The 20,647-nt window shown below is 31.1% G+C and overlaps 1 protein-coding gene across 1 annotated transcript; it reads left to right on the top strand.

Moving 5' to 3' along the window:
* The first annotated feature begins 7,343 nt into the window (after nucleotides 1–7,343).
* On the top strand, nucleotides 7,344–8,612 carry LOC104900166 (zinc finger protein ZAT12). The gene has a single exon (XM_010687526.4). It carries the CDS (start codon nucleotides 7,528–7,530, stop codon nucleotides 8,263–8,265), a length of 738 nt encoding a protein of 245 aa, XP_010685828.2. The 5' UTR covers nucleotides 7,344–7,527; the 3' UTR covers nucleotides 8,266–8,612.
* The last annotated feature ends 12,035 nt before the right edge of the window (nucleotides 8,613–20,647 follow it).

Here is a 20,647-nt window from a genome sequence, read left to right as displayed (position 1 = left end):
ATTATGATTTATGTGGAAAATAAATGTTGACTTATACAATATTGTAATACATCTAAGTTTTGAAACATTACTAGTAGCAAATAATATATAAAGGGCCTTAACTTGTCGTGGTCATTCACGATTGCTGTACATAAGACTAGAAGGAGCAACACAATGAAATCAAGGAAGCAAAATTTGAATGTGACACTAGCTAGTTGAGTAGTTGTACGTTTCTTGCCCCCCACAATTAGGTAACTGAGTAGTAGTACAACTACTACTTCCCCGTTTAGAAATAGTTGCACCATTTCTAACTTTCACGCATGCCGGTGTATGATTTCAACCATTAATATCTTTAATTATCAATAGTAGAAATTATAAAAAGTTTATTTTAAAAATATTTACATCGAGACAAATCTAACAAGACTCCACATGACTATGTTTTTCCTAAAATATAAATCACCAAAGACAATCTAAGTGTAAGATGTGAATAGTGCACAAAATAGAAATGGTGCAACTATTTCTAAACGGAGGAAGTATTAGTTAATTCTCCGATCTTATAAATAATTGTCACAAATATTAAAATAGAATAATATCAAGACTCATCAAACGATCGTCCATATTACAACCAAGTATAACGACTAACGTATAAAAAAATGACTTGTGAAAAAGTTTCATTTGAAAAGTAATAAATATTCATATACGTTACAATCAAATAGTATTATTACAATTGTTCTCGACGAGTTTTTAGGTTTTGATATAATTTTGTAATTAATGTCATCCATGCTGACATTTAAAAACAAATCTTTAATTATTTAATGAACAAACCATCCATTTTTTGTCCAAAACTGTCCAACACTAACACCATTACACCAATAATTGCCAATAATACTAACAATTAACAAATTATAAAAAATGAAACAATATCAATAATTCCAAAATGACAAATACACAATTAATACAATCAAATATGTAAATATCAATCTTAAGTGAGAAACACGTACTTATATTGGAGGTTAATCAAAAATTTGATAATTTAAAACTATAATTGTATATATATTCTATAATAAATCATAATCATAGAGTTAAACTTGATAAATTGAAGAAGAATATAAACCAATTAAAGCACTCATCACCTCATGAATTAAATACTAAATAACGATTAATTAAAAATAGGTTAAAATTACATTAGGGCTAAGGACTTACTTGAATTCAGAAACTAAAGAGTTAAATTAATTAGTGCTTGTGACCGAAAAATCGTAACACATAATACAAGCTAGTACTTATAATATTGTAAAAGTACATTTTTCAGCGCAAGTGTAACATAAAAAGACAAGTACGTACTCATAGAATACAACCTTATTGTTATCCAAAGGGATATTCATAATCAAAACATAGTGAAATCCGTAGGTACCTTAATTAGCTAACAAGGAAGATAACTCTCATCTTCTTCTTTGAGGGGTAGGTAACTCTCATCTAAATGCAAAGGTCTAGTGAAACACTGAACACAATAGGTGCAACTTTTAATTTTGTCAAACTTTGTCAAACTAGTTATGAGATTCGGGTATGTCCGGATAAGGAAAAATTTCTTTTATTAATATTGTACTTTATAATGTTAATACTAAATACAACTTGGTCTAGTGGTTAAAACTTTAGTATATAAACTTCAGGTCACGAGATCAAATCATATACTATACAATTTCTAATATTTTTTATTGTACATGGATTATATAAAGTAAAACCCTTCACGTAACACCGTTCCCTACTTAGGAACGCCTTTTAATATATTTAATAGTATTTGGGTTCGCACGTTGCCTCGGGTTGGTATTGTGTTTCCGAAATTGATATACATTTTTTTTCATTCCCATTAAAATATATTTAGGAAAACTCAATATTTAAAAGGTACAAATATAATAATATGAACACTTAAAGCATGATTAAAAGTTGGTTGAGATGATAATTGTGTCATGTATGCTAGCAATTAGCAAGAGCTCATGAGTTCAAATGTTGTTGCAAGCTAATTTTACTTTTGTTAATTGACATGACTTATGTACACATTGGACAATTTTACTTCTAGTGGAGTAACAGAGGTGTCACGTAGCGTATATACATTATCACGTTATTTATTTATTTTGATTAGGAAATTAAGTCAGTCCAAGGGCTAACCCCTACCAAGGCTACTAGCACATTGGCTGGTAAAGCATGCAAAGCATGCTAAGGAAATATCCCAACATAATGCTGAGGGTAAGGATCGAACCCCTAACCTCAGAGATCAGAGGGGAGTGCTCTACCACATAAGCTAGCTCCTCATCCTTTCACGTATTTGTATATGTATAGATATATTGATATAGATATGCATGTAAAGGCAGATTAATGCCTACACCACTTGACCCGGCACCTAGTAGATTTTTGTACAACTCGACTCTTCCTTACCCCGTGATGCTTAGATTATCAACGTCATCGGATATAAAGTAACATGCAACGTATGCATTATCTTTTAACGAACAACGAAATTTCGTCTCTATTGCGAAATACTGTATTTGTCCTACCAATTCATACGCCTTATTCTCTTACTTTATGGTTAAGGTTGAAACTTAACTAACTTATCATCCACAAACGCGTATATTCTGAAACAAACTTGGCTAAATTAGTAGCTATATATGTATATGCTTCTTTTTTCCAATTATCTACTCGAATTGCTTTAACAATGTGTGAATGGGGAAGGATCACAAGAAAAATATGCAAATTGAGAAGTTTCTTGACAATTAATCATAACGTGCATGGTTGTACTTGTATCTTATATGTACATAATTTCTTACAATTGTAGAATTGTTGTAGAGATAGGTATCATGTGATTTGGCTTTGTAGTGGCTAAAGAAATTTCGTGGAAGTTGATCCCTTTTATATTTATTTATTCTTTAAATTTAATTATTCAACTTAGAGGAAAGTTTGACTTGCAACCAACAACTGAAACATTTTCAGTAACACACCAAATTGAGAAAGAATAAGTAAACCTTGGTCAACTACATTTGTAATAGTAGTACGATTGTTTCAGTCATGCCACTTCCAAAAAAAAAAGTTTCAGTCATGCTATCCTCATCATGACCAAATTTAGTTTAGAAATTGTGGGTGTGCCCACCAAATATATATTTCTTTTACTTGGTCTTTTACACTACCTCTGTTTTTTTTTTTTTATTGCAACATTTGTTTTTTGACACTATTTATTATCAATCAATTTAATTAAGTAGCCTCGCACCATTATATAAGAGAAAACGTAGTCAAGTGGGGTCTTGTTAGATTCGTCTTAATGCGATGATTTCAAATATCAAAATTTTTATAACTTTTACTTGCACACAATATGAGATATTAACGTTCAAATAAGTGTCTCGACAAATGTAAAAAAGCATATGTTGCAACTAAAAAAGACAGAGGAAGTAGGAGGTATAAACAAAATGACTTGTACTTATACTGAATAAATGAAATAAATGCAAACTTAGAGTGAAAAAAATGATAAAAATCTTTTAATCTTAGTGTTGGCAATATAAAACCTATTAAAAGATGACGATTTAGTCATAACAATACATGTTATCATATGTATTATTCATATGGTTGGTCCCTTTTAACTTATTTTTGCTAAATTTCACTTATCTTTACTCAATTGTTATTGAACTTATTTTTGTTAAACTTAACTTTTTTGTCAAAGGCAACTTGTTTTTGTTGAATTTAACTTATTTTTCGTTTAATTACAACTTATTAATATAATATCAAACTTATTTTTGTTAATTAAATTTTTGCTAAAACTTCTTTTAATAAGTTGTAGAGAACAAACCTTAACAAATTGTTTGGATATGGAGATTTAGAGCGAATGGAAGAGAAGGAGAGGGATGAACTTTCCTTGTTTGGATATAACATAGGAGAAGGGAAAAGATGAGAATTAAAAGGATCAATTTATTCTCCTCTCTTGATAAGTGGAATGATCTAATAGTATGTTGGAAAGATTTTTTTTAGAAAAATAGAAACTTACTCTTCCCTCCTTTTCCTTTTCCTCCCCCTTTCCTCTTCTTTCCCCCTTGCTTTTCCTCCCCCTTTCCTCTTTTTCCCTCCCTTCCCTTTCCTCCATCATTACTACAAAAAAAGTGTTAGGGTACGTTAATTCACTTTTTAAAAAGTTTTAGATCGTCTAATAAGTTTAGTTCAATTAAATAGTAATACCTTGCTTATAAATAAACTTTGATAAGTTCCAACAAACTCAGATAAGCATAGGTTCGATAAGTTAAGTTTAAATAATTTCATGAGAACTCAAGTGAAGCAAATGCACCCTAAATATCAATTAATAAGGGATAATTGATATACTTCTTCATCCATATTGGCAAAACTATATGAACTTAGTTCATATAAATATTGATATATAAGGATCATAAATAATATTGCTGATATAACGATTAATTGAAATCCACTATATATTTACTTATAGAAAGTGAAATATACAGGTTACCTTGTAACTTATAGTTTAATCAATGAATTGTTGTAAATCAAAAGCTTTCAAAAGAAAATTCGATTTTTAAAATATGATTTATAATCTAATCTTAACTTGTGATAAATTGTAAGAAAATTTGTCAACTATTATTTTTAAAATAGATCACTTACTGACTTACCGCCTTTTTCATAAAATAATTACAAATTATATATAGATATAATTTCAAATGGAAAATTTCTAAATCGCCATAATAGTCCAATGAACATGTATAATTTTCCCTGATCAAATTATATATAGGTCAAGTTATATCCCCTACTCTCAAGCGTTGACCTGTGTAATTGGGTTGGCTAACCTGAGCGAGGTTCTGGTCCAATAAGAACATTCTTTTTACCGACGGGTTTCGAGTGAGAAGGGAAAAAAAAAGTTATATTATGTTATATTTCTTTTTACACACCTAAAAGTTAAATTAGCAAATTTCCAAGAAACAAAAAGAGAGAGGTTTCACTAAGATAGTGATATCATTAGATATGTCATCAACATTTCCACACATCTTCTGCCCCTTAAAAAAGACACATTGGCACACATCTAGAAAGAAACGTTTAAAAAACAAATTGATACACTCGCAGAGTAGTACACATCAGAAAATCAATCCGCGTAGGCTAAGGAAAGTACTCCATAATCTATTTAGCGAAAAAGAGTTGACTAGTGTTTACGCGCTTTGCTTGAACGTGGGGCACGTAACTTCTTGTTGTAAGTAATGACGTAGTATGAATATTTTGTTTAGCTCCATTAGAGACCCTTTGTTAAGATGAAAGATCCTACTCGACCGGAATCTTTCACAGATTAACCCGCCTTAAATTTGCGAGACGTTGAGAGTAGAGAGGATGGTAAGGAAAATTATATCCGAAGTGCTTTTAGTAAGATCGATCATAACTTTGATGTTGGAAAATTCTTTCCTTATCACTTAGTCAAGCTTAATTGAGTATGACGTAGTGTGAATATATGTTACCAAAATTTGACACAAACTTATTTGGAACTTTCTTTTATTAGTAAAAGAATATAGAAAGCGAGTAAAAACCATTAAATTAGCTTTTTGAAAATTAGATAAAATAATAATATGGATATAATTTTCCCACGAGAACATAATACAGCAAAGTGAAAGTAGTACTAGTAAGAAGCACGACTCTTTCCCGATTGGCCCGCCGCTGATGACTCCTTCTTATGATTGGTCTAACAACGCTACCTAATATTTGCCGTACTACGACTAGAAGTAGGAGTATTACCCAATCCCTTATGTAATCACATCAATAAAAGCTAATAATTCTTCTATTTTATTAATTGCTTACTTTAGTTGAACAGTTCTAGATCAAGTAGTATTAGTCCAACTATGTGTGAGCTTAATATCTTTGTTGATATAGTCATATAAGATAGATAATAATAATTCTAAGATAAATAGATATATTTCTTTTTAACAATTTTATTTGTATTTGATGATTTTTTTATAACTATTCGATTTAAGGTATGTTCTCTTCGACATAAAACAACTGATGAATTGAATTGATTGCAAGTGAACTGAATTAAATTATAACTAATAGAAATGATAGTTGGAGCTGATCGAATTGAATTGATTGCAACTGAGCTGAATTGATTGCAACAGAACTGAAAATAAGTTGGGGAGAACAAATCCTTACATGCTAATATAAACACTAGGCCAAAGAAAATATTTAATGTACAAGAGGTTTATTTTTTTTTGTAACCCAACCTTAGTTAATTATCTGTAATTGGGTGATAAAATAATGAGAGCAAGTTTTCATGAATTTGGGTGTTCATATGTGTGTAAAATGCCATTTACTATGCTACAAAAAAAACCATTTTAATTATTTATGATTTTTTTCTACAAGGAAATACTTCCTTATATCTGAATACTTGACACACTTCTCCGGACACGCTTGCCAACACATAATTTTAACGGTTATTATCTCTAATTTCCTATATGTTAAAATTATAAAAAGTTGATATTGTGAAAGTATATATCGAAACGAAATTTAACAAAAACTCACGTGACTATATTTTTTCTTTACGTAAAAATCACAAACACGGTCAAAAGAGAATTTGTGAATAGTGTAAAAGTTAAACCATATTATACATTTTGAAAAGGACAAATTATCTAATTTTATAATATAGAATTTGAACCCTTGTCTGAGACGGGTCACAAACCATGTAGTATAAGGTTAATCGCAATATGATAGTGATAACAAATAAATTCACATACAATACATAAACTTGTATTTTACGGCTCAAAAAAAACCAGGCGAAGGAAAATATTTAATGTAAAAGAGGTATTAGTTTTTTGTAATTTAGCCTTAGTAAATATCTTATAATTGGGTGATAATAAATTAATTAGTGACAAAATTTGTACACTTACTTTTCTTACAAGTTTATACTTTATAGTGAATAATCATTATTGATATTTTATATATAGCTAGAAACAAAAACAAAACAATATAAATATGTAACCACAATTTGACAATATAATTGATAAAAGACTTCCATATAAACCCTACATATAAAAAAAACTCTTGTACATATATAATAATACTCCAAAATATGCCTTTATTGACTCACCAAAACACACACAAATCCTATGGGTAGGAGAAAGTAAGCTAAGAACAAAAAAAGAAATAAAAAAACAATCTTCAACATAAAATCACTCGGATTTATTTCTATATCTATTTCTATTATTCTTTTTATATGACTGCTTACTCGGAAACTTGTCAGCTACCCTTACTTAAAACTTAACCTCCAAGTCAATAAGGACAAATCCGTAATTTCATACCTTACACAAAAACACTTCTTCTCCTACTCACACACAAAGTCGGTTTTATTCTTCTGCCGCACTATATATACAGCAGCCTACACAAGCAAATTCTTCATTATATTTTTTCATTACTTCTTTCTCTCTCTTAAAAAAAAAATTAATCTCCTTACTTAATACTCTTACTTTTTACTTACTTTATTCTCAAGATTCTACACTTTCTCTCTCCTCCAAAATCAAAACCTAGAAAAAAATAGTGATGATGAATACAAATACAAATTCAACAACAACAATAACGAAGATGAATAACAATAGAGGAGGTGCAGGAGAAATCGAGACGTTTGCGATGGCGAATTGTTTGATGCTTCTCTCTTCACACAACGCAACAATGGCTGCTTCCATCGGAGGAAACGTCGGAAACGAAGAAAACGGTCGTATGTTTGCGTGTAAGACGTGCGGTCGTAAATTTTCGTCGTTTCAAGCTCTCGGAGGTCACCGTGCGAGTCATAAGAAGGTAAAATCGGCGAATTCCGGTGAGTTTTCCGATGAAGCGAATTTTCCGGCGAAACCTAAAGTTCATGTGTGCTCAATTTGTTTCGTTGAGTTTCCGATCGGTCAAGCTCTCGGCGGTCATATGAGGCGACACCGAGGTATGACAGTTGCTGCGGCTACTGGAGGATCTGCTGCGATTAGTAGTGTTACGACTGAAGGTAGTATTGGAAATAGTGATGGTAATAATGATATTAATAATGGTGAGAAGAAGAGGAAAATCAACGACGACGTCGTTTTGGAGGTTCCGACTGCGGTGAGGAAATCTAGTAGTAAAAGAGTTTGTATGGATGTGGATTTAAATTTGATGTTATGGAGAAAAGAAGAAAAAGTTGTTGAAGAAGAAGATAATAATGTTGATCATGAGGTTGAAGAAGGTGAGATTGTTGAACAAGGTAATGATGATGATTTTTTGAAGTTGGAATTAAGACAGCCGATTAGATTTTAATTGATTAATTAGTGTGGTATAATTACTCTTAATTACTTCTTTCGATTAATTTCTTGATTTCTGGTGATGTACAGATAAAGATCAGTAGCTTAATTAGTTTATGAGGAGTATTATAATTGATCGATTTAAGTTAGTGTAAAAAAAAATATGTTGTTGAGAAGTTAGTTTATGGTTTATTCGTTGATTTTATGTCGTTATTACATACTACTATTACGTAACAGTATAAGTTAGGGAATTATTAGGAAGTATTATTTTTTTCTTGGATATGATCATATTCATATGATCAGTAGTTTGTAATTTAGGGCTTATTCTTTCATTATTATATGAGATGTTATTTTGACGCATAATACTTGTTCAACGCAATACGTTATACGTAGTCGTACTTTTTATTTTCAAAATTTAATATTATATGCAATTTGCAAGGTAGTATTATGTACTATGTCGGTCCTAGCTATATTATCGTGTCTATTTCATTTTTGAAGGGTGAAACTTTAAAATTTTTTATTCATCTCAACATGTATGTACTTTTATAATATCAACTTTTTATATTTTAGTACGAAATTAAAGATATTAAAGGTCAAAATTACTTATTGAAGACCGCTTAAAAAAGAAATAAGTACTATACTATGGAACGCAGGGAGTATTATTGTAGGTTAAGGCGTTTTTCTATGACTATATTAATTAGTCATGCATAGGATGATACATTTTTTTGATTCATATGAGCCACGAAGGCAGAGTAGAAAGTACAAAGAAAGGGAGGGGGATTTGAACTTGTGACCTATCATTCATAGTATTTCAATCTTAACTACTAGGCCAAGACATCATTGATGCATAGGATGTGATACATGATAGAAGAGAGGATAAAAGAAAATCAAACATGTCTAACATTGAATAGAACTGTGTTACTTTTGATTTCTTGGTAATTAAGATATGTTTGATACAATTAAAATTAAAAAGGGTCAAAATTATTGTGAAATAGAGAAAAGAAAAAGTTGATTATAGTTATTATTTGACTTGAATTGCAACATGGGTGTGTTTGGCTTGTTATTCAAACATATTATTGTAGTCTAAATCACACAACTTATTTCAATAGATATGTATTATGAAAGTGTCCACGGGTTTAGAATTGTGGATGGACATTGGACAATTGTTCTGTACATACATGTGCACTCCTACTATTCCATGTAGGAATGACAACGGGTCGGACTTGGACCGGATTATGCATAATCCGACTCCGACCCTACAGAAAGTCGGATTTTAAATCTGAGTCCGACTCCGAGATCCGACTTTGAAAATCCGAATCCGACCCGACCTAAAATCCGAACACCCGACTCCGAGATCCGACCCGACTTAAAATCCGGACATCCGACTTAAAATCCGAACATCCGACTCCGAACCTGATCCGACTTATTTTTCTTCCAATTTTTTAATCATTTTTTCTGTGGGAAAATCCTATATAATATAACTGGCTGAAAGTCGAAGTCAGATTATACATAAATAATACATTACATAAATAAAAAAAAAGGATTGATTGACTCAAAGTCGGAGTCGGATTATTTTATGAGATCCGACTCCGACCCTCCTCCAACTCGGAGTCGGATTTTTTAAACGGAGTCGGAGTCGGATTACTTCTTTGTCGGAGTCAACTCGGATTTTTTCCGTCGGATCGGAGCGGACTAGGGTCGGATTCGGATTGGATTGCCATCCCTAATTCCATGGTAATAAATTAGCGTATACTTTCTTCTTTCCTTTTTGCTCAAGATAGTCTAAAATATATAATAATACAAACTTTTTTCCGCTAGTTTTTGGAAGTCCTAAAAAAGAACTTGAAAATAATCAAAAACTTTGTTGTACATATATTAACTAAGAGAATATTTATGTATGACATGTCTATGGTCTACATAATCCATCATTATTCCCTAATTATTTTAAAGTCACAAAAGAAAACTATACTAACTAAATACGTACTCCTCCGTTCCATAATAAGTGAAACACTTCTCTAAAAAAGCTCTCACATAAAAGAGAGAAGTGTTTCAGTTATTATGGATCGGAAGAAGTATTAATTAAGAGATTATGTACCCATTACAAGCCTATTATAAACTAAATTATCCACTTTAAATGATATAGGAATAAAAAATTATTAAAAGAGACCGTCTAATTTTAATATAAAAGTAGACTTAGTCACTAAATGGCTTAAACCAGTCACCGAAAGAAATTAACTTAGTTACTATTGAGCTAATTCTCTTTTTAATATTGGGCTTACTATTGTCTAATTTCAATGTAAAAATAAACAGTCTCTTACAAGATAAACCCCACAGGAATATACAATATCAACTATTAAAAAGCAGATAAATGTGGAAAACAATAGAATGAAATTTGTGCAAATTTGACTCCAATAATTTTAGTAGTAGCTTAATTATAGCATATAAAATCATAGGTTGAAATATTAACTAAAGAAATTTAACAAAATCCCACATAAGAAAATATATTGTGCTATTCATTGCATGTGCTTCCGTGAAACTTCAATTATTTACTGAATTTCATATAATCTTGTCAAAACTTTCAATTAGAAGAATTGCATTTCTTGCAATAGTATAGCTAGTTTGCATTATTCCGCAAATGTTGGGAAGTTCTTGAGGATAACTTTATTTATTAAACGGGTAAAGCATACAATATGCCAAATGGTTCTTGTAACCAGGATATTTAATTTGGTAGTAATACTAGTATATTGTTAGAATTATAGACATGGGTTATGTATCGCAATCTAGGTTTTTTATTTGAAATTGAACGGCGAAGGATAGATTAATTAGCGGCCATAGTCTTAATAGAGTTTACAGGTTTGCAATCTAGGTTTGTTTAACTAAATTTACTCGTTTTATACAACATTACTTAATCGCTTCGATGCTCTAGGTTTGGATAATAATTAAGTTGACATCCAATTTAGTCCGATTCGATTTAAATAAAACAATTTGATCCGAGTCTGATCAGAATCCAATTTAAAATATCAACATGTGAACTGAAGTTGAGTAGATATGAAGTTTGGAAAATACAAAATTATCTTAATCTTTGTCATCTAATATCATAGCTGTTGATTAGTTGTACACGATATGAACTTGCAAGGTAGCCCTACTTAAATATTGGAGTGATTTTTGGTATAATTGGTGAGTTGCTAATTGGCCAACTATAATTCTATGACCAAAGAACATCTATATGCGTAACAGCATACGAAATCAAAAGAGAGGCAGCGAGAAGTATGGGATCAGAAGTCTTTTTTTTCTTTTCTTTGACTTGCAAATTGCAATAAACTACGAACGTCGAACATATTCAAAGAAGTCGTTTTTCATATCTAAAGGCTTTTAAATTTTGTTTTGCAAATGTAGGAAGGTTTTATTATTATTATATTTTATCCATATGAGCCACGAAGGCAGTACAAAGTGCAAAGGAGGGGAAAATGGACTTGAATCTGGGACATATCGTTCACAGCACATCAATCTTAATCATTAGGCCAAAACATCTTTGGTAGGAAGGTTTTATTCTGTTGAATTTATTTTTTTGTTTGTTGAAAACAAGTAACCATAAAAAGTTAATGGTTTTTACACTTCGCAAGGTACAAATTCATACAATAACTAGGGGAAGGAGAAATTATGTTGACTTTTGGATTCGACCTATGCTATATTAGGCTTTATTATGTGGACTTTTAAGTTTAGATTCATGTGTATCCATATCCATGCTAAGCCTAATGGCCCTACTTAAGGGGTTTTATGCTTATTTAAAACTAATTTATGGCTCATTTCTTGGAGGCTACCAACATCGAAGAATATGAAAGAAAATTCGTTGTGGGTTATTTGCATGGTTTTTCAGCATATTCTACCTTCAAATTGTAATTAAAGCCTATTCAATTTTGTAGATTGAACTAGCAAATTAAATGAGTAAGATTGTGTCAAATTGTACCACATTCATAACTTGACGAGTTGAATCTATTTGTTAAAAGGGTTAGTGGTGTAAATGGATTGTGTAAAGTTCAATATAGTTGACACTCAACGTTACATCTTATCCTTATGTGAAATTTCTTATATACAATTGATATATATTTGACACACTCAAAGTCAAATTCGAGTAAATCTATGAGTTACCTTATAAAAGATTATTTTCATGAACAACTTCCTTATTTAATAAAAAATATAGATAAGATACCAATTAACATGTTGATTTTACGTTGCAAGAGCTAGGGTTGTGCGCAGCGGTCCGAACTCGGACCAGATCAGTACTTGTTAGACCTGTAGATCAGAACTCATGAATTTCTTGTACCGGGGACCAAACCGAAAAAAATAGGTTCGGTCTAGGTTCATACCTATTTGGACTTGTTTTATAAAAAAATCGAAATTTAGCCATACATAAATAATTGTCAAAGCTATTTTTCTATTTGGGTTTTCTCAGATTTGATTAGACATCTTAGATGAAGGAAAATCAAGGAAAAGAGTTAAAAAAAATAACTTAGGATATGTTCTCCCCATTTTATTTTTGCTTTATGCCGAAAAGAACATTCCCTTACTATTTCAATTGAAATTTAAGGAAGAAAAAAGGACAAGTCAAATTACAATCCGATTTTTTGAAAAAAATACAAAATTAGAGATTTCTGATACGGAGTGGAATTTTTTGGGGTCTAGACCAAACAAAAAACCCAAATTTGGAGTTTTGAGCGGACTGAGAACCAGACTTGAATTTTCAGTCCATATCCATCCGATCCGGTCCAAATTGAGATATGACATGAACTTTACACACCTTTAGGGCACCAATTAATCATAATTCAACATGGTTAGAAAAAGTGGCACTTTGAAATTGGCCTCAAAAAGAGAGTAAATACAAATGAGCGCTACAACCATGTGAATCCTTCAAAAACTCAAACTGAAACAAAGAAACTATACAATACACTAATAAGCTAAAATTAAATTTTACTTTTAGTCACTCAATCCAAAAAAGAACGGAGTGTGGATGCACGTCCAATGTGATCATCATGCAGATGCATATCTGATCTATGATCATCATGCACTATTCAAATCTATTATTACTTAGTTCAATTACTCTATCGAAGTAATTTTGAACAGAAGGAACAATTCCTAGAGGGAAATAGAACATGTGGATGCATGTATGATCTATGATTATCATGCACTTTCCCTTCATTTAAATCTTTAGAGGAAGATTTGTTCTTGAATGATGTAGGGATCGAAAATGCATTGTTGATTTCATCTGTATTGTGTACCTAGTGAAAGAAACACATACACAATCACACATATATAGTAAGTAATAAATATTTGAAATTAGGGGTAATAGAGAGATACATTTAATTTGTGGTTTTTTTTATATCGAGAAAATGTACAAAAGAGAGAACTGACATACGAAACTAAAAGACATAAGGTAAATCCCCAAGGTTTAATTTGTGCCTTTTCTTAGTTCTACTATTTGCATCTTTCAAATCCAAAATTTAAGAATTTTTACCAATTATCGTATGAGATCTGCTACGTCTGTTTTAATGTATATTTACAAAAATTACATAATTTTTTTAGTTATTTCTATTCTATATGTGAACTCTTGACCCTTTGGTGTCCACCCTTAATTACATAAATACCCTCAACTACCAACAAATATTATAAAACCAATACAAAATCTCTATTATAATCCCTCCGTTTCATTTTAATCTACACACTTTGACATTTTACATTATTCGCAAATTTCACTTTGACCATCATTTGTGATTTATACAAGGATGAAAATATAGTCATGTGGGATCTTGTTAGATTCATCATAACATGTATTTTATTAATATTTAACTTTTATAATTTTTACAAATACAAAAATAAAGATATATGTCATCAAACTTTTACATTGGCATGCATGAAAAATATTACCTATTAAGATTTTAAGATTTTCCTCAATCATAGCCCTTCCTTCCTAAATTAAAATATGTATATCAAAGGAAGTTCAAAGTAGTTAAAATAAACTTTTATATAAATATGTGTAGTGAAAGAAAATTTTTATGATTGAATAACAAATTAACACCACTAAAGCAATTTTCAAATCAATTACAAAATGAAAGACATAAAATTTAATTTTACCTAAACTTTGAAATGCAATAACAATACCAACATCCATTACAAGTAATAAAAATACCAAGAAAACAACTTTTTCATCAAGTAATTTTTATATTTTGTATTTACACCATATAATATTTAATTAGAACTAATGATGATTGTAAATAACATCCTTCAAAATTATATACATTTATATGAAATTTAATAATAATCGCCAAAATAATTCACGCACGCATCGCGTGCAAAAAAGCTAGTCTATTCTATATGTGAACATCTGACCCTTTGGTATCCACTCTTAATTACCTAAATACCTCTAACTACCAACAAATATTACAAAATCTCTATCTCGCTCTATTATATAAGGCAACACATGGGGGATACCAAAAAATAGAAAAAGGAAAAAAATAAAGAAAGGGGATGACTAACTGTTTCATTTGAATGAAAAGGGGGGGGGGAATATGACATTTAAACTCAACATCAGTTTTTTGAGAAAATAAAATGTAAAGATAGTTTTTCTATCCAATCAATTTTAATTTTTCTACTTTATTTGTTGTCACGCTTTCGCACGCATTGCGTGCATGTAAGACTAGTTATACTATACTAGTCTTACATGCACGCAATGCATGCGATAACGTGTGATATATAACAAATGAAGTAGAAAATAAAATTAATTGGGTAGAAAAACTGTCTTTACATTTTATTTTCTCAAAAAACTGATGTTCAGTTCAAATGTCATACTTTATCCTCTTTTTTCATTCAAATGAAATAGTTAGTTGTCCTTTATTATTTTTAACACATGGGCGACAAAAAAAAATTAAATATAGAAAAAGAAAAAACAAAGAAGGCTAACAGCTAACTACCTACTTCAATTAAACAAAAAATAAATAAGATTATCGTATCTCTATCTTTGTTATATACGAAGAACTAAGGGAGTATTATATTTGTAGAATTGTAGTGACTTACATTATAAGAAAAAAATGAAGAATTATGAGACTGCAAAGGTCTGTCGAGTAGTTCATGCCACCGAGCAAGAAGTAGTTGTTGCTCCCTCTTTATTTTTCGTTGATGCTCCATCTGTTGTATTTCATACAACTTTTGGTACATCATCTGTTGTTGATACAAATAATCCATGCGTTTTCCTAAAATTACAAATTTGTGTCAGGGATGCGTCTTGCTCTTTACTTGAATTTTCCTAAACTTATTTAAATTGAATTTAATAGAATTTATTAAAATTATTAAAATTTATTAGAGTTTATTTTACATGGTTGTTAAATACAACCTCACTTTACTACTACAACCCTTCAAAATATCTAAAATATCCTTAACCTTAAAACTCATTTCTCTCTCTAACTACTCCTCTCTCCACTCCCCTCTCTCTCTCCTTCTTCCTTCTTCGTCCTCTTGAAAATGTTTCTAGTTCAATATTAATTTGTACCCAATTCTCCATAATATGGGGTGATTTCCCCATTTCTCTCTCTAACTACTCCTCTCTCTCCATCTTCCCTCTTCGTCCTCTTCAGATGTTGAACAAATTGGGGCTGATTCAAGAATAATTTATATCCAATTCTCCATCTTTTGGAGCAATTTGCATGAGCGATTTCACGACTTTTGCTAATTTTTTGATTGATGCGTTCTTCTGATTTTCTTATTGCTGATTTAATATTTCGTGCAAGGTGCACGAAACAGATTCAATTGTTTCGTGTAGATTGCACGAAACAGAATCATCTGTTTCGTGTAGCCTGCACGAAACAGAATCATCTGTTTCGTGTAGCCTACACGAAACGGAATCATCTGTTTCGTGTAGTCTACACGAAACAGACTAATCATGCATTACGAATTTACGGAAAAAATTCACAACTTGAATCGTAATTGCGAAAAAAAATTCACGACTTCAATCATAATTACGAATTTTTTTTTACAACTTACATCAGATTGAAACTCAATTGGGTCAAAATTATGGTCCATTGAATAGCAAATTAAAATTTGTAGAGATCTTCAATGAAGTTTTTAATATCTAATAGTTAGAGAGGAGGAGAGAATATTTTTAGAGAGAGAAAGGGTTTTTAGAAATAATATGTTAATAAGGGTTTTTTTGGGGTTTTTTTAAGGTTGCGTTAGTAAAGTGAGGTTGCGTTTAGCAACACCCAGGTGTTGAAACTAATCTAAATTTATTTGAAATTCTTTAAACTTGTATGTCCTGATTTTTTTTTCAACCACACCCTTCCATGATGAATTCATCATTGTTGTTACTACTCCCTCCGTCCCAATTTATTTGCTACATTTGCTTTATCACAAAGACCAAGGAGGGAGTGAGGACCATTGCCATAACAAGGATTAACAAAAAAACAAATAGGTAAATTGTGGGACCTATGAACTATATATGGAAATATTTACAAAAACAAGGAGGGAGTGATGACAAATTTGTAAATAAAGTGTGGGACCTATGTACTATATATGAAAATATTTGCAAATGTAGCAAATAAATTGGGACACACCTAAATGGCAAAATGTAGCAAATAAATTGAGACGGAGGGAGTAATTCTTAGCAAACAACAGATAATTCCACTGAGTGAAACCCACCACATTTCTTCTCTCCTTTTTACTTTGACTGAAACCCACCACATTTCCCCACTCTTTTTACTTTGAGTGAAATTAATTTATTTTTTTGAATTCATACAACTTCTGCAATAAAATTCAAAACTAACAAATATGGAGTACTAGTCAAATATAATTGTTTATGGCAAAAATACAAAAGTTAATAAGATTTAACACTTATGCAAATCCCTTTCACATCGTTTTTTGATATAATATTCCATTTTGTTCAACTAATTAAAAAAGATGAAAAATTGATATATGTTGTGATCGGCAGAATTCTGCATCAATGAATCAATTGTAGTCGATAACAGATAAATATCAAAAACAAAGACCTCAAATAAGATAAAATTGGATACATGGCGGAGTAACATACATTTTAAATCTTTTGATATTATTACTATCTGCCTATCTCTTGATAGTATTTCCATTTATTTTCTGAAGTGATTCAAAACATAATACATTTTACCATTCATATCTTTAATTGTGTATAACTATATTTTAAAAAAAATTATATTTTGAATGTAATCAAAGCGAATCTAATAAGATTACACATGATTATGTTTTTTTAATTACATATTGATTAAATTAATAGTCAAAGTTTACAAAGTTTGACCTAAAAAGAAAAAAATTGAAGTTTTTTCAGAAATGATTATGTCCAATGACAGACCTAAAAGTTTAGTTTTATGGTGTTATTTACTACCTCTGTTTTATATTATTTACAACGATTAGACATTTTTTACTTATATTTTATATCAAATCGTTGCAAATAATATGAAATGGAGGTAGTATAAAACATGAGATTGGTAATCCAGAGTCGTAAAATCTTCAATCAACACAACATTTTTATTTTTTAATAACCCGATAAAGAGTTGGAATCCTCTCCACTAATACATGCCTCAATATAGGCCCTCAATTAAGCTGCTACGTAACCCATTATGAACAAAGAAACACCTAATAACATGTCGATGACTGTCAATCTGTCATTATAAACAAACCTTACATGTATATACATATATGTGCACACAAGACTCTAAAATGTTGCATGGAACATCAAGAGACTAAAATGTAAATCAAAATAAAACATATTTAAGATGAATGAGATACCCATAAATCAAATAACAATAAAACAACCGTTATACTTATTATCTTGTTACGCGTCAAAAGGAAGGCAAACCAACTAGAGTGGCTCATGAGATATGAATTTCACTATTGGGGAGGAAAGGTAGTTTTTCAGGTTTTAATTTGCTTATTTTTTCTGTTTAATATTAGTCTCCCTTTGAGATATGAATTTCACTATTATCCCACCTGTATAAGATATATACATTGCTCGCTTTTGTTGGTTTTATTGTTAAAGAAAATGTACATCAGCAAAAATTTCAATGTTGTTGGCGAATTGGGGCTTGTTCTTCTTACCACGAAGTTCCTGAGAGGAGCCCAAAATAAACTTAAAAAAATTTGCCACTCAAATTTTAGCATATGCATCACGTCTTGAGTGTGGGTCATTTAGTTGATTCTTAGTTTAATATTGAAAGTTGTACTAAACAGCTCTTTAGGAGGTGTTGTCACATAAGTTGGAGCTCTTGTGATAAGACTTTTTTTTTCAAAGCATGGATTATGCACTCGAAAAGAACATATCATTTATATAAAAGAATACGAACTTTTTTCAACAACTTTTCTACTATAAAAAAGAACACACGACTTAAAATTAAAAAACGTGTAAATTTATATTTATGAAAGAAAAAAAGGTTAGAATAAAAAGAACATACGGTAAAAGCATATACCTTTTAAATTTAAATTTGAAAAAGAAACTTTTAGTTGCAAAATTTAAGGAAGCAAATAAAAATAATTTTTTTAAATTATACACTCTAAAAATGATAAAACGATGTAGTTTAGAAAAAATTGCATGTAGTTATATTTAAGTGAGATGTACATATTATATATCTTGCCACTCAAATTTTGACCTATTAACTTTGTTTTTTGAGGGTGCTGATTTGGGTTCCAACGACCCACACCCCACAAGGGTGTACAAGGGTGTAGAAGTTATTCTTAGATATCTACTATCGTCAAAAATATCATATTACGATGAAAATTTCAAATCTTATGATACTATCACTATCTCTTAATAGTATTTTTCATTGTTTTCCTAAATGATTCAAAACATACGTACACCATTTATATCTTTAATTATGTATAATTATATTTTTGAATGAATAGCTTCATCCCAGCCAACGCGCATACCCCTCCCCTAGGTTGCACATAGACAGGTACGGATACGGGTGTGGATTCGGGTAAGAGGACATAAAACGGCGAGATTTTGAAATTTTAGGAAAGGGTACGCGTACCCATACAGGATACGTATCGGGTACGGGTGCGGGTACGAGTACGTGACCTAGAAGAAGTACCCATGCTACATAGCCCCTCCCACCCAGACAGGAGGGGCACACACCATTGCACAATTACAACCACAATTACAACTACAATCAGTTAGAGGTGATCAAACATGGCCCGGCCCGTTTTTGGGCCGGGTTTGGGCAGAATTTTTCGGCCCGCGGGCCGGGCCGGGCCCGGCCCGGTCATTTTTTTTTTTGTTTTTGGGCGGGCTTTGGGCAAGCTAAAAACGACTTTTTAGTCTATTTTTTGGCCCGGCCCGTTTTGGCCCGCAAAAGCCCGCTAAGCCCGGCCCGAAATAGCGGGCTTTGGACACAAAAATTCGGCCCGAATTTAGGCCCGGCCCGGCCCGGCCCGGCCAATGGGCAAATTTTTTTGGCCTCGGCCCGGCCCGAACCCGGCCCGGCCCGGCCCATGATCACCTCTACAATCAGTGATATATATATATATATTTCGATTTATATATAAGAAGAAAAAGGGAAGCAAATAATACAATGACTGACCTAATATTTTAGTTATATGGTGTTATCTATAAAACATGAGAGTAGTAATTCAGACTCATAAAATCTTCAATCAACACAATATTGCATCAAACATCAAGAGACTAAAATGTAGATCAAATCAAATAACGATAGAACAAATTTGATTACTTCATGGCAAAAATCATAGTCTGAATAACTTTTTTTTACATGATCAATTAAAAAACATATTAAAACTGTCTCAAACATCACCATAACATGAAATTATACACGTTCCCTAAACCCAAAAAAAAAAAAAAAAAAAAAAAAAAACTATTTACCTCAACTCCAAAGTTGTGCAAATGCCTGGGTTCTTAGATGATAGCAGAAGAAGAAAATGATAAAAGCTCGAAGATAATAACCACGTATGAAGTATCAATGAAGTAGGAGTATAATGATTTGCTAAGGTTTTAGAGTAAATTTTTTGGATGATTTTATATAAGGTTTTTTTTTTTTTTTTTTTTTTTTTTTTTTTGAGAAAGCCGATATAAAGGTTAGCAGAGAAAATTTAGTTATGGAATTTTACTATAATTTAGCTAACACTCCCCATGATTAGGGGAAGCAGTTAAGAAGGATTTTTTTTTTTTTTTTTTTTTGATAATAAAGGCCCATCTATTAGTTGTGCAAATGCCTGGGTTCTTAGATGATAGCAGAAGAAGAAAATGATAAAAAAAACTCGAAGATAACCACGTTAGTATGAAGGTTTTTTTATTTTAATCCAAAAGAGGTACAAAAAATATCAAAAGATAGAAAAACAACTAAACTAGAACATAAAATAAAACCGTGGGAGTA

This window comes from Beta vulgaris, chromosome 7, assembly GCF_026745355.1.
Source record: "Beta vulgaris subsp. vulgaris cultivar EL10 chromosome 7, EL10.2, whole genome shotgun sequence".
NCBI classification, from domain to species: domain Eukaryota; kingdom Viridiplantae; phylum Streptophyta; class Magnoliopsida; order Caryophyllales; family Amaranthaceae; genus Beta; species Beta vulgaris.
This window is presented reverse-complemented; position numbering and strand designations above follow the sequence as displayed.